Source organism: Podarcis raffonei, chromosome 15 (genome assembly GCF_027172205.1).
Source record: "Podarcis raffonei isolate rPodRaf1 chromosome 15, rPodRaf1.pri, whole genome shotgun sequence".
NCBI classification, from domain to species: Eukaryota; Metazoa; Chordata; class Lepidosauria; order Squamata; family Lacertidae; genus Podarcis; species Podarcis raffonei.
This window is the reverse complement of record NC_070616.1, coordinates 20,251,906-20,267,155: the sequence shown is the minus strand read 5'-3', so window position 1 is coordinate 20,267,155 and position 15,250 is coordinate 20,251,906. Positions and strand designations below refer to the sequence as shown.

At 46.1% G+C, this 15,250-nt stretch overlaps 1 protein-coding gene across 1 annotated transcript; it reads left to right on the top strand.

Moving 5' to 3' along the window:
- The first annotated feature begins 2,335 nt into the window (after positions 1–2,335).
- On the top strand, positions 2,336–11,130 carry SPATA19 (spermatogenesis associated 19). Its single transcript, XM_053367470.1, has 7 exons — positions 2,336–2,541; positions 2,770–2,826; positions 4,725–4,886; positions 5,701–5,783; positions 6,941–7,018; positions 9,195–9,293; positions 10,907–11,130. The coding sequence occupies exons 1-6, from the start codon at positions 2,464–2,466 to the stop codon at positions 9,280–9,282; spliced, it is 546 nt and encodes a 181-aa protein (XP_053223445.1). The 5' UTR covers positions 2,336–2,463; the 3' UTR covers positions 9,283–9,293; positions 10,907–11,130.
- The last annotated feature ends 4,120 nt before the right edge of the window (positions 11,131–15,250 follow it).

Here is a 15,250-nt window from a genome sequence, read left to right as displayed (position 1 = left end):
CAATGCACCTGAATACCAGTTGCTGGAAAACTGGAGGGGAGAATAGTGCTCTTGCACTTGGTTCCTGCTTTCAGGTTTCCCATGGCAGGGCACCTGGTTGGCTACTGTGAGAGAACAGGATGCTGGACTAGATGGGCCATTGGCCTGATCCAGCTGGCTATTACTACTACTACTACTATTTTATTTTATTTTCTACCCCACCCATCTGGCTGGGTTTCCCTAGCTACTCTGGGCGGTTTTCAACAGAACATTAAAAACAGAATAAAATTTCAAACATTAAAAACTTCCCTAAACAGAGCTCCCTTCAGATGTACAGTATTCTAAAAGTCGGATAGTTCCTTGACATCTGATGGGATGACACCACTACCAAGAAGGTCCTCTGCCTGGTTCCCTGTAACCTCACTTCTTGCAGTGAGGAAACCGCTAGAAGGACCTCGGCACTGGACCTCAGTGTCCTGGCTGAACAATGGGGGTGGAGAGGCTCCTTCAGGTATACTAGGCCAAGGCCGTTTAAGGCTTTAAAGGTCAGCAACAACACTTACATTCTGATCTGAAAAAGCACCTTGGAAGGAGTAACCATTTACTGCCTTCTCTTTAGTTTTAATCAAAGTGCAGGATGTTAGGGAGTCTAGCTCCTAAGCACCTGAGATCAGTGTGCTCACATTTTCTAAAAAAATAAATCCCTTCCTATAACCTTTTAAAGACATCTTTCTGCCTGGATTTGTTTAAAAGTAAAAAGGTTTCGCTTAAAAAGTACAACAATGACCAGTTGTAGGCAGACTTCCCACCTTCCTGCACTTCCAGGAAAAACCACCCTGGGACATCATAAGGTTTTTGAAGAATGAGCACCCAGGGAGGCTGCAGAATGCTGGAAAGATGGTTTGAAGAATGACAGTGAGGACACTGACAAACACCCCTGGGCAACCTCAAAAGTAATGTCATGAGAAATCCTACATCCACTCAAAGAGAGTGAATAAAGCTAAACACTGGAAGATTCAGGGCAGACAGACAAAAAGAAAGTACTTCTTCACACAGCATGTAGTTAAGCTATGGAATTTGCTCCCAGGACTTTGGTGGCAACTCTGCTCCAAAGACATCTCTGGGTAAGTACAGATGTGTGTTTGTTGTACCCAAAATCCTAAATGGACACCAGTGTGTCTTTGGGGATTTGACCAGGCACTTTATGACTTACCCCACCACCACCACCTGCCCCCCCCCCCAGAGAGACACAATCAGTCCTGAACCAATCCAAAAACATTGGTTCTGAATCAGCACTCCATGGATTCTCCAGAGATACAACTCAGCCAGCCTTCCTATTTGATTTGATGGAGGGAGGGGCAACTCTAGGTCAACTTCCTTCTGTCTGCATGGGATTGTTTCCCAGAGGCGTTAAAGGGGAAGGACTGAGGCTGCAGGGCACAAAAGTTAATTTCCACACCATGCATTCAAAGTTAACTTTGCGCTTTCTTACACTCTGGAAGGATATGACAGGCTATACATTGTTTTGAAAGTAACATGTATTCATTGCTTTTCTTGACATCTATTACACAAACCCAGGCAATACTGTCTCATCATCCTCACACTCCATCTAATACTGCTGCTGCTGCTGCTGCTGCTGCTACTACTACTACTACTACTACTACTACATTATTTATATGCTACCTATCTGATTGGGTTGCTCCAGCCACTCTGGGCAGCTCCCAACCCAAAAATAGTAAAAACACACAACTGAGGTCCATCATTCCAGAAATCAAAGCCAATTTTTACTAAACTTGCGAAGATAGATAATTCCTACATTCATTTTGTATTAATTTATTTCGTTCAATAACCAGTTGAGAAGGAGGGACACAATATAGTACATTAAGTACAATATTAAATATAGAATTAAAAAACTATGTAGAATATAAAAAAACGGTGAGAAATTTAAAATCACTATATTGAAATGAGGCAGAACAGCTTAAGGTGTTAATAATTTTAAAATTAGGACAAGATCCTGCACCAACAAGCTATTGCTGCCGCACAAAAAACAGCTACCCAGTATTTTATGCTGTTGGTGCACAACCAGTTTTTGAGATCTTTAGCTAAGTGCTAAATGAAGGTCATCCAGTATCCTGTCTTTTGCACCTTGCTGGCCCTGCAGTACTCAGTAAGCTTCTCATTCAAGGCTAATTGTTGGACCTTCACAAGCCAGCCTTTCATGGTAAAGTCCACAGTCTTCCAGATTCAAAAGAATAAACAGCTATATTTATTCCACAATGAATCTGACCAATAAGTATCTGCCCTCCCCCATCTCATTATGACATCATGGTTGCCCGGACAACAGTTTTTTTGCACTTAGTGACGCAATAATGTCTCTCTGCCACAAACATACAACTGGAATTGCAGAGGCCACACGTTTTCTATGGCAGATGAGAACGGTGGCTGAGGCAAGGGAGATCTGGCCCTCGCTAAGAGTGCCTCAGGATGATCATTACCACATGGGGAGCGTACATCTTGTTCCGCAGGGCTTCTAGAACACCTTTCCCAGCTGACGATGCTCCAGTAAGGGCACAGGAGGTTGCTTGGGTCCTTGGGCTGCTCTTTGGGCCCAGAAGGGGCTGTGAGATGGTGAAGGGTGTGTGTGATATCAGTGCTTTTCTTCTAGAAAAAGGGTGCAGGTACTGCATACCCTTGAGTAATCCAATTTTTAAAAAAAGCACTGGTGATACTTACTATAAGGTGACCCTGTTGAATTTCTCACTACCACTCATTTTCCCTTTTCCCTTTAAGGCTGATAACATAGTTGAGCCAGAGATAGAGTATGTATTGGAGCATTGGCTGAAGAAGGTGAGTGTAATGAATAGGGCTACAGGCTGAAATTGGGGGCAGGTAAACCATAGTTCCAGGATGCGGGTGGCGCTGTGGGATGCGGGTGGTGCTGAGGGATGCGGGTGGCGCTGTGGGCGTTTCTGTGCACTGCTCTGGTTCGCCAGAAGCAGCTTAGTCATGCTGGCCACATGACCCGGAAGCTGTATGCCGGCTCCCTCGGCCAGTAAAGCGAGATGAGCACCGCAACCCAAGAGTCGGTCACGACTGGACCTAATGGTCAGGGGTCCCTTTACCTTTACCTAAGCCATAGCTCAGTGGCAGAGTATCTGCTTTGCATGCAGAAGCTCCCAAATTCAATCCCCACCATTTCCAGGTGTGTCTGGGAAAGTTTCCCTGCCCAAATCCCTGGGAAAGCTTTTAGCTTAGACAAACCTGTCAGAATATTTGGAAAGTTGGTGTGTGTTTTAATCTATTTTTAGTCTATTTATTACGTTGGGGTGTTTATTATTATTATTATTATTATTATTAAATGCTTCGAATGGTTGTTTTTACTAATAATACCGTTGTTTCATTCTTTTTATAAGCGGCTTTGAGGTTGTCGTTTTTTAACCATCAAGCAGTGTATACATTTTACGAACCGAATAAAATTAAAGCTACCGCTTGTCAGCGTTGGCAGTACTGAGACAGATGAAACAAGGGGCTGAGTTAACATTGGGCAGCTTTCTACGCTCTGTCCATGCAGACTGCTTGGAAGGAATTCAGATCCAGCACACAACATTAGCATGGAGACCGGGGACCTATGTAACCGCTCATCATGGGGCTTAACTAGCCATATGAGCATGAGCATGCTAGCACCACCCTCCTCAAACTCTGCATGTTCAAGGATGGTTATCTGCACCAGGTTAGCCTTCTGCACTTAGGGAAGCTTTCACATGTTTTTGAAACCACATTTAACCAAGGCTCTAAAATGCAGAGGAGCCTACGGGGTATAGGATGGTTTTCCATTGTGGATAGCATCGTGGGTAACTAGGATAGGGGTAAGCATAACTGAGCCACATGTGCATGCTTTCACTTCCGCATGTATCTAGAACTGCTGTCACACACATCTTTCCCAAGTCTTTCCCATCCTGGTTTACATCAATCCATTGTTGTTTTAATCTGCACACACCTATTTATTTTTAAGCATATTATCTCAAACCTATGCATTTCTAATTTCCCTCTCAATATCTGCATTTCTAAATATATTTTATTGTGCAATGGGAAGGGAGGGAGAGCAAGAGAGAGAGAGAAGAAATGTTGAAGTTCTGCCTTGAGTGAGTCTGGGTCTTTTTGGAGCCATGAGTTGCAAAATGCATTTTTTAGTTGGTTGGCCCTGATATGAGTGACGGTTTGACCCTGCAAAAAAGTTAGCTATGCTGAGGTCCTGTTCAAAGTCCCCTCTCTTCATACTTTGCCTTTCATAATATCTAAATTGCAATCTCATTTTGGGGCAGAAGCCTGTTTTTTTCATCTCTCTCTTCTTATGAAACTCTATGAAGTCAAGTGTCATTCACATTTATGACTTGGCATAAATCAGTGGTCGTACCTTGGAAGTCCAACGGAATCAGTTCCGGAAGTCCGTTTGACTTCCAAAATGTTTGAAAACCAAATCGTGGCTTCTAATTGGTTGCAGGAAGCTCCTGCAGCCAATCAGAAGCCATGGAAGCCCGGTCGGACGTTCGGCTTCCAAAAATAGTTCGCAAACCGGAACAGTCACTTCTGGGTTTGCGACGTTTGGGAGCCAAAACATTTGGGAACTAAACTGTTCGAAAACCAAGGTACAACTGTAATGACATTAATGGTGACCAACTAGTTTTGTATGACTTCACTTTGGGGGAGAATATGGTGGTGGCATGTGTGTTTGTGTTGCCTCTTAGATCGAAGAAGATGCTGTCAAGATCTTTAGGCAGAAGTCAGAAAACAGGTCGGACTGCCAGGTGGAAGGGATCAGAACTTTTCCTTCAGTTGGCCTAGATTTGGCAGCAGCAAGATCAAAACCAGAAACCTGGGAGACCTTTGAAGACAGGAGGCCACCAAGGGTGAGTGAGAGCTGCAGCAGTTTCTGTGCAGATGAGAATGGGATATAGAAAAGGAAGCAGAAGAGCAATACTTAGGTGCTTATAGGCTGTGGATGCACCATCTATTGAAAGTGCACTCCTCCAAACATCTGGAGAACAGTATTTTGTTAAGGGTCTTGGGAATTGTGGTTCTGTGAGTGGTAAACTACAGTTTCCAGCATTCTTTTTGTGTGCATGGTGATGAATATTTTTCCAATGTGCTTTCAATGTATGGTGTGTATGCAGCCATTGCCTGCAAAAGCAAGTATTCTATGGAGAAATCAGTGTATTTATGTCTGTGTCAGTTTCAATTAGTCCATTCTTCCCTTACTTTCTGCATAGCTTTTAAAAAAAGAGCTATACAATGAATTTGCATTTAAATTGCACTTAGTTTTATATGCACTTTTCCTTGAAATATGCAACTTGTAAGCTTTTTGTGCTCATTTTCAACTCATTCCCCCCTTTAAAATAAATATTTTTTGGATCTTTGGTCCTGTAAAGAACACATTTTCAAATGTATTTTGACTGAACCAAACCTGCATTGCAAAATTCAGAGAAGTGAGTATGCAATTCCATGTGGAAGACTGAAACTTTCATGGTCCTCTAGCAACTAGTATGGCTCATTTACCAGAAGTTATGTATTTTGCATTACCTCTGGAAGTGTATACTTGACTATGCCTCCAAACTACACCTCCTAGAGCAATATATACACCAGGAGGCTTAGTTTGGCCAGAACTGAGTATACACCAAGATTTTTCTGGTGCACATAAGCAGACTTTTCATATCACTGTTGCAGGAGTGTTCCAGCACAATACTTTCATCCAGTTCCAGCCTGGACCTGACAGATGACAGGACAAGGATCCAGTTTGTCCGATGGAGGTGAGCCTTCACATGGGTCAATGGTGTCCATTGAAGTGATGAGCAATGGCACTCTGAATGATCTGAGTCCACACTCTTGACCAGGGGTGGGACATTGATCTTTCCTTGAAATATGCAACCACAGAATAGTTTTGTAGTGTGGGAAACCTTTGGTCACCCAGATGTTGCTGAACTACAACTCTCATCACCCCAGGAAGGCCAGGGATAATGGGAGTTGTAGTTCAGCAACATTTGGTGATGGAGAAAGGAGGACCTGCAACCATCTAGATGTTAGTGTACTCCAGCACTCAGCTGCCTCAGTCAGCACAATGGCCAGAGACGTTGAGAGTGGTAACCCAACAACATCTGCAGGTCTGAAGGTTCCCCACCTTTGGTCTAGAAAGTGATCCTGAATCCTTTGCACTATGCTGGAATCCCACAGAAGATATGCAGATGATTCCACAGCAGGCAACTCAATGTGGAGAGGGGATTCAGAGGGCAGGAAACAGAAAACCATGGAGCTAGACCTCTTCAGATGTGCACCCAAAAAATGAACAGCGCTGAGGTCAAGCATTATGTGTGATTTTATGAGGCCATCTGAGAGTAGAGCATGGCTTCTTGTGACAACTCAATGGTATGCAAGACTCACTTTGAGAGATGAGTGAATTTTTAGCACCAGACCTTCAAAACCTGGCAGGTTTGGTATGTTTAGCCCAGAGAAGAGACAGTTAAAAGGAGAGAGGATTGCCATCTTCAAATATTTGAACAGCTGTCACATAGATGATGAATCAGATTCCTTTTCAGATACTCCCAAAGACCAGGACCTAAACTGATGGGTCCAGTTGACAAGAAAATTGATTTAAACTAAATATTATGAGAAATTTCCTGTGGAACAAAGATTGCCTTGGATGGTGGTTGACTCTCCTTTGGAATGGGATTTTAAGAAGAGGCTGGATGACTACCTAATGATCTCCCCATTATCTTGATTCTATTCTGCTTTAATTGTTTTTAATGTTGTTTTAAAATTATTACAACATATCTTGGAACCTCATGGGGTGGTTAAGAAATTGAAGACTACTCTTGTTGTTGGGTTGTTGCTGTTGCTGTGGTTTCCTGGGCAGGGGTTGGACTAGATGACATATTGATGTCCTTTCCAACACTATGATTCTATTTTTCAGTCACACCCGGGTGTATCATGTCACGAGCGATATGAGAAAGGATGCCATGCAAGAGAGGCTGGATAAAGTGAGCAATAGGTGAGACCCAACTGGAAGGGCAAATAGCTTTTAGCAACATTTCTGTTGCTTACACATATGAGGAAGGGCCATAGCTCAGTGGTAGAGCATCTGCTCTGCATTCAGAACGCCCCAGGTTCAATCCCCAGTGTCTCCAAATAAGATTGGGAATGTCCTCTGCCTGAAATCCTGGAGAGCTGCTACTATCAGTCAGTGTAGAAAATGTTGAGCTAGATGGACCAATGCCCTGACCCAGTTTAAAGCAACTTTTTACACTCCTGAGATAATTCTATCCCTGCAAGTTCAATTCAACGCTCCCCTTCTGCCCTTAACACCAGCTTCCAAAAATAATTCTTACCTAGTTCTGCCCCATTAGTATGAAAATATATTAACTGAATCCTAGCTGTGATCCAATGTGGAATTCTTTTAACAGTGCTCATATCAGTGAGTCTCTAACCCTAGGAGTGGGAAAATAGACCATAACATCTCTATACACAAATTCTATAGCTGGAGTTGATCTGCATATGGATATTGCAATTTGAATCACATCCAAAGAGACTGGCAAAGGGTATTCCATTTAGGCCAACTAGTTTTCCTTACCTTCTGTTTTTATATTGTTTCATAGGGAACTTCCTTACACTGAGTCAGACAATTGGTCCATATATACATATATACACACCGTATTTTTCAGACCATAAGACGCACCTAGTTTTTGGAGGAGGAAAACAAGAAAAAAAATATTCTGAATCCCAGAAGCTAGGACAGCAAGCGGGATTGCAGCGCAGTGATCCCGCTTGCTGTCCTGGTTTATGGGATAGCCGCGTGCAGCCTCTCCCCAGCAGCCTCTCACCAGAAGGCTCCCCCAAGAGCCGTGCTCCCTTTAAAAAGCGTGTGGAGCGTGTGTGTGGCTCTTGGGGGCTTTTCCCCGAGGAGGGAGAAGGGCAGCCCTTCTCCCTCCTTGGGGAAAAGCCCCCAAGAGCCGCACACATGCTCCATGTGGCTCTTTAAAGGGAGCGCTGAGCAGAGCCTCCCGCCTGCATTCGCTCCATAAGATGCACACACATTTCCCCTTACTTTTTAGGAGGGGAGAAGTGCGTCTTATAGAGTGAAAAATACGACACACACACACACACACACACACACACACACACTAACTAACTAAAAGTGTTAAGATAATTTCTCCATAGTGGGTGCTGTGACTGAGACAGAAGGGAGTTATTGTCAAACCCATCTTTCTTTGCTATTCCTTCTATGTGCAAAAGAAAGCACTTCTGGAATGCTTAACTCACTGTTGGAGGGTGATAAGGCGACAATTGGTCCATCTAGTTCATTCTTGTCTGCACTGACCCGGATTTCTAGCAGAGGTCCTTCCTAGCCCTGTTTGGAGATAAGAACAGAAGAAGAACCTGCTGGATCAGACCAATGGCTCATCTAGTCCAGCATCCTGTTCTCACAGTGGCCAACCAGATGCCCCAATGGGAAACCAGCAAGTGAGATTTGAGCACAAGAGCCACTCTCCCCTCCTACCATTTTACAGCAACTGGCATGAAGAAATATTGCTGTCGTCTTCATTGTCTTCAGGACATATGTATGCCAGCCAATGCCAGGCCTAATTATGCCCATGGGGAGAAGGTTTCCCAATCTGGGATATGTTTTGAAGTGGGGGTTTGGTGACAAAGTGTGTGTGAGCTCAAGAGGCCCACCATGCTTGACCTTGCATGTACTGTGTGTGGGTCTCAATCCAGGGAAGATTCAGACATGCTCCCCAAGTCCAGAATTGCCCTTGATTTCACCCTGTGGACTTATAATAGGAGGCAAGGTGGTTGAGCAGCACCTGTGGGCTGCCCCCTCCTCCTTTTTCTGGTGGGCTTGCAGCATCTTTAGTGGTTTGCTGGCCTTCCAAAGAGCCTTGATGCCTTCCTCTCCAACCCCTTTCCCAGAGCTGCTCTATTGGGTAGCATGTCTGGAAACCTCAGTTTTATTGATGGACTTGCACCTCACATTGCTGTGGCAGGCTGACGTGCTGGTGTGTTTGGGGCAACTAAGTGACCATCTCACAAGGGTGGTTGGAGGGTCTTGTCCAGGGTTCCTGGATGTGCACCTTCAGCAGGTTTTTGTGTTCTGAATCCACTACCAGCTCTTGTCCAGATTCTGCAAGAGAGCAAGTTCGGTCTGACCTCATTTCTTTACCTCCCAGTGTCTCCAGAGTCATGTTCCAAGCTGTGACTGACCTGGACAGCGGCCCATCGGACACCAATCTCCACTTCTCAATGCCAGCGTATTAAGACACGGACAGGTGAGGTGCTCACCCCCAGCCCTCTGCCTTTCCCTCCATGGGATTTTAGCATTGCAAGGGACCCCGAGGCCATTTAACCCCACTCATTGCAGGAACCTGCAGCTACAGCACTGATATGTGGTTGCCTATTTCCACAGAAAGACAGCTGGCCACCTCTGTTCCACTGCTAAACAGCCCTTACCATTAGGACTCTTCTGTTAATGTTTAACTCTACGTACCAGCCATGAGTGCTATGATCTGCCTCCACAAATGGAAATAGTAATGATTCTGAATACTTGTGGCTGGAAACCACAGGTGAGCACAGTTATGCTCATGTGCTGCTTGCAGGTTTCCCACAGGCTGGCCACTGTAAGAGCAGGATGCTGGGCTGGATGGGCCACTGACCTAGTGAGTTGGGTCTGTGAGCTCTGTTCATGCCACCTCTAGTGCCTCCACGACCCTGGAGGATGGAGGTGTTGACAGCACTGACTCAGCATCCAATTTAGTCTCTGTTGCCTCCCCCTGCAGGAGTAAACTCCTCACCACCCAGAGGCAGTGCTGGGGTAGGGGAACTCAACTGCAGGATGTCTCTGATTAGAGGTGCCTGATGCCACAGGGGTACTTTTCTGCCAACCTGAATTATCCCTTCCCTGGACCCAGCTTTCTATTTCCTGGATTTCTGTGGGCTCAGACACATCTTGGGATCTCACAGTCAGTGGAATAGTGTGGGGTGTGCCAGAGGGGCTGTTGCCCCAGGTGCACAGTCTGAAGAGGTGTATGTGAAAACCAGGCGGCCGCACAGAGATTCCTGTCATGCCCTGCCTGGAGAGTGCAGAGGGTGAACAGCACCTTTGGTGCTGTGCCCCCACTTGGCATGCGAATGGCAGTCCAGGGAGGGCACAGGTTGGGGAACACGGGGGTGCTCTTCACCCTCCATGCCCCGCCTGGTGCACGAGTGCCCATTGGGTATTGAGGGCTGGGCAAGCGTGCTCCACCTGCCTGGCACACATGCACACGCACCCACCCCAGGCACTGGCAAACAGTGCTACGCCCCTGCCTACAGACAATTTCCCCCATCCTGTCAGGACCATAGCGGTCAACTTTTCCCTTTCCTTGTGAGGAATCCTATTCAGAATAAGGGAATTTCCCTTTAAAAAAGGGAAATGTTGGCAGCTATGGCCAGGACCCCCTTCAGGACTCCCCTGATCCAATGCCCCAAGTTGCTTCCATTCCTCCTCAGGATCCTCCCATGCCCTCCGTGACATCTCTATGGGACTCATGACCTCAATGTTGTTGGACTACAACTCCCATCATTCTTGACCACTGGTCATACCGGCTGGGGGTTGATGAGAATTGTAGGTCAATGGCATCCCGAGGGTCACCTGTTCCGCATCCTTGATCTCATGCATACAGCTTGGGCAGGAATCTGGGGGAAGGAAAATGCAGAAGCCTCTAGTTTTTTCCTGATCTCTGGATGAAACCCGAAAAAGCACCAGTCACTCAGTTAGTAATTTGAAACGTCTGTTGGGAAATAATGACCTGGTAGCAGCTCTAGCAGTGACATGTGATGTTTCCCCAAAGTAGGAGCATCGTTCTTCCCCCCTGATCTTCTTCCTGTGCTTTCCTCCTCCCAGAGTCCCGATTTCCTTGTGGCTCTTGAGGAGAAGGAGGTGCCCTTCCTGTTCTGCCCTCTGGGTCTTCTCCTTTGGCTGTGAAAGCCCTGCCTTCTTGAAATGGCCAGAGAAGCAGCCTGAATCCCCTGGAAGGATTTGCTTATTTTTTGTGTGCTTGGGCTATTATAAATGCCTGGCTTTGTGAACTGTGAATGACTAATAAAAATTGCTTACCATTTAAAGTGCTTTCTAAAAGACAGGCTGGGCTTTCCTTTCATCTTTTTTTGGAGGGTGCAAAGTTTTCAAAGGGTAAGTGTGCACGCAGTCCTGGTGCCCGGAGTTGGCACCACAGGGCATCGGCCAAGGCCCACATCCCTGCACGGGGCCTGCTGCTGATCCCCAAAGCCCCACCAGACCCTGTTCCTCCTCTTTGCTAAGGCTGCCTGAGCAGCAGTGTGAGCGGTGACAAGGAGCAGATGCAGACTACACTTAAACTGCTGTCTCATTCTGGGCTGCAGGCACAAAGGGCAACAGATGGGCAGTGGTGAAAGTGGCCAGGAAGTGGGAGGACATGGTGGTTCCTTAGCCTGTCTCTGCTGCTCCCTCTTCATGCCTCTTCTAATCCTGGGAAACCAGGGGGCAGGGGAGCTTGTTGTAGCAGGAGTGGAGACACCCTGGCTTCTTCACCAGCCTGATTCATTTCTGCCTTTTGGCCCCTCTCCTCTTCAGTTTCCGTTTCTGGACTTCTGTCTGCCACACACTCTCCCTGCTCACTAAACCCTGTTGCCGCTTCAGCTTCTGACATCACCTCCTCTCAGTCTGCTCCCTCTTCTCCCTCTATCTACTCATCGTTGTCCCACCACCAGTCCCTGGGCTCTGAGCCTTCATTCCTTGGGTTCCCCAGCTGGTGGCTCTCACCACTTCTCTGTGTGCATGACACCCAAACCCCATAGGCTAACTTAGGTAGGTGGGACTATACCCCTGCCAATCACCTGACATAATAATGATGGCAGGGGAATGGCAGGTGACTGATGGTTGGGTTGTCCAACTCACCTCTCAAAGTTGTCCCATGCAGGTGGGGTTCCTGCTACCCTGCAGGATCAAGTTCAATCCTGCTTCCTGCAGGGGTAAGCTGCTAATCCAACTATGTCTCTGCCTGCCCCACACCAGATGCTGAATACAATATTCAGGTTTGGGGCAGGTGGGTGCAGTTTGGGGGAAATTGATTCATAGGCTGCATGTGGAGGTCTTGTGTGTCAAAGGTTCCTCATCCCTGACTTAGCCCCTTCCAAACAAATCTGGAGCCTACACTAAATGCTGCAGTGGATTGCCCAATCGGTGGACCAAGCATGTTGTTAGGGCATCAGCAAAATAATAATGGCTCAAAAAATAATAATGAGGATTTTGTTTTTGAAAAACAACCAGCCAACCAACCAACCAACCAACCAAACAACCAACCAACCAACCAAAAGTCCCACACCACAGTAGTCATCATGGGAAAATTCAAAGCTTTGTTAGACTTCTTTACACTCCACTACACAATTTAAATTTTCCAGTTTGGCATTGTGTTTGTTTTGAATTACATATAGAAGGGGGCACCATAATATTTTCGGTGCTCAGGGCATCTATGAGTCTTAATTCAGCCCTAACTGGGATCACTTGCACAGAAATCCCACCAGATGGCAGTACAGGCTTGCAAGAGCAAACTTCTGGAAAAGAAACAGAGGAGCGAGGTTAGAGATGTGAAGAGAAAATAAAGTGTCTTTAAAGTTGGCGTGTGGGATTTATTTTAAGGGGCATTTTTTTTGTCCGCATTCCCTGTCTTTCTCTTTCAAAACGTTCTATATCATTGGCCTGCAAGGCTGCTTCACACACACTGTGATTTTCCTAAGCAGAGATAACCTCAGCGGCTTCATTTGCACGTAAAAAACCTAGGTTCTTAATTCAGACTATATTAATTTGCTCCAGTGAGCATACAGATAGTGACCAAAGAGCCAGAAGCACGTGAATTTAAAATTTATTTAAAATAGTGTGAAAAATTATGTGTGTGTGTGTGGAAATATTCATTGAAAACACCAAAAGCATATTACAAAATGAATAAGTTTTGATAACTCTTTTGTTGCTAAATGCTGGGAGTGCAGTTATCAACTGATCAACATAAAACGTAGTCTGAGCTACTCTTTTGACTTTTTAAAAAAATATACGGTTTGATCAACAGAAAATTAGCAGGTGAATTAGAGGAAACATTCTCGCCTGTTAATGCCTGAGGATCAAGCTGCCATTAAATGTTCAGGAGCATAGATACCTTGGTCATGAAAGTTGGCAACCGTGCGCTAGAGCAGTGTGGTTGGCGATGCCGCCACCGCTGCTGCCGCACACACTTTCTCTCTCTGGCCTCGGGGAAACGAAGTCATTAAGCGATTCAAAGGGATCTTTGTTCCCTGCATGATTAACTCTGGTGGAGAAGGAGGGCAGGTGTCAAGAAACCGAGACGGAAGCGGCGGCGGCGGCTCCACCTGTATTCCAGGCACCACCAATTTTCGCGCTGAATTAATGGGAAAGCAAGTGGCAAAGACGTGGCCGCTCAGCCGTGACGGAGGCATTTGCGTAGCTAAATGGGCTGAAAAGAAGTGCTAATCAAGGCGTTTGTGGGTCACGGGTTCCGCAAGGCTGCCAGCGGCCTCCGTGGAATACTGACCAGAAGGCCTGTTGGGAAGGCGATGCTTGCAGCACCGAGAAGCTGCCCCTGTGTGCAGAATGGGAGGCCAGAGATGGCGGGAGTGTGTTCAGAGTTGCATGGTCCTGCCCCCGATCCTTGAAGGTGCCTCCTTGCCAGATGCCTCTGAGATGCCTTCAGCAGCAACTCTCTCCACCTGTGATTCCAAGCGACTGGTACCCAGAGGCATACTGCCTACGATAAGAAAGGTAAAGGTAAAGGACCCCTGGACGGTTAAGTCCAGTCAAAGGTGACTATGGGGTTGCGGCACTCATCTCACTTTTGGGCCAAGGGAGCTGGTGTTTGTCCACAGACAGGTTTCTGGGTCATGTGGCCAGCATGACTAAACTGCTTCTTGTGCAACGGAACACAGTGAAGGAAGCCAGAGTGCATGGAAACACTGTTTACCTTCCTGCCACAGTGGTACCTATTTATCTACTTGCACTGGCGTGCTTTCAAACTGCTAGGTTGGCAGGAGCTGGGACAGAGCAACAGGAGCTCACCCCGTTGTGGGGATTCGAACTGCTGACCTTCTGATTGGCAAGCCCAAATGGCTCAGTGGTTTAGACTACAGCGTCACCCGCATCCCATTCACTACGATAGTGGAGGCAGAACATAGTCCTTGTGGCTAGTAGCTATGACTTTGCTTAAGCCAGCTAAGTTGGTGGCCATCACTCCTTGTGGGAGTGAATTCCATCACTTTAACTATGTGCTGTGTGAAGAAGGACTTTCTTCTGTTGTTCCTGAATCTTTCAACCTTCTTCCTGTTGGGATGTGAATAGATGTTAGGAGAGGACATATTCATTAGATATTATCTTTCCTTCTTCATGTTTATTTGTTTGTTTGTTTTGAATATTTTATTAGTTGAATATAAGAACAACATATAATCAAATACAGTTTTCCCCTAACCCCAAAACAGTCCCTTCCTCGTGTTTGTGAGTTCAGCAGAGTGCCATCCCTTTGCAGCTTAAAAGGGAAGGTTGGATAGGTTAGTTTTAGCCTTTTAGTTGAAGCAATCCAGAGTGCTTTAAGTCAGGCTGGATTTTCCTAGCATTTCCCCCTTTTCTCCCCCTTAAAATAACAATCACGGAGTTGTAAAAGGTAAAAATAAACATTTATTCATTCAGAAAACTTGTAACAGATACAACAGCTTTGTTCAGGCAGGCTTAAAATGGTAATTCAGTTACAAATACATACTTAAAAAAGGTAAAGAGACACCTGATCATTAGGCCCAGTCGTGGCCGACTCTGGGGTTGTGGCGCTCATCTCGCTTTATTGGCCGAGGGAGCCAGCGTACAGCTTCCAGATCATGTAGCCAGCATGACTAAGCCACTTCTGGCGAACCAGAGCAGCATACGGAAACGCTGTTTACCTTCCCACCGGAGGGGTACCTATTTATCTACTTGCATTTTGACATGCTTTCGAACTGCTAGGTGGACAGGAGCAGGGACCGAGCAATGGGAGCTCACCCCGTTGCGGGGATTTGAACCGCCAACCTTCTGATCAGCAAGTCCTAGGCTCTGTGGTTTAACCCACAGCGCCACCCACGTCCCGAATACATACTTAAGTCTAGCTTAAAATTGTGCCCCCAGTTTGGAGCTCAGACATGCAGATGTTGTCATATTGCTGGCAGAGCAGAAAGAGTTGGA

Coding starts and splice junctions, on each gene's coding strand:
- SPATA19 (XM_053367470.1), top strand. CDS start 2,464: ATGATCATTACCACATGGGGAGCGTACATCTTGTTCCGCAGGGCTTCT. Junction 5,784..6,940: donor ATCCAGTTTGTCCGATGGAG/GTGAGCCTTCAC, acceptor TCTATTTTTCAG/TCACACCCGGGTGTATCATG. Junction 7,019..9,194: donor CTGGATAAAGTGAGCAATAG/GTGAGACCCAAC, acceptor TTTACCTCCCAG/TGTCTCCAGAGTCATGTTCC.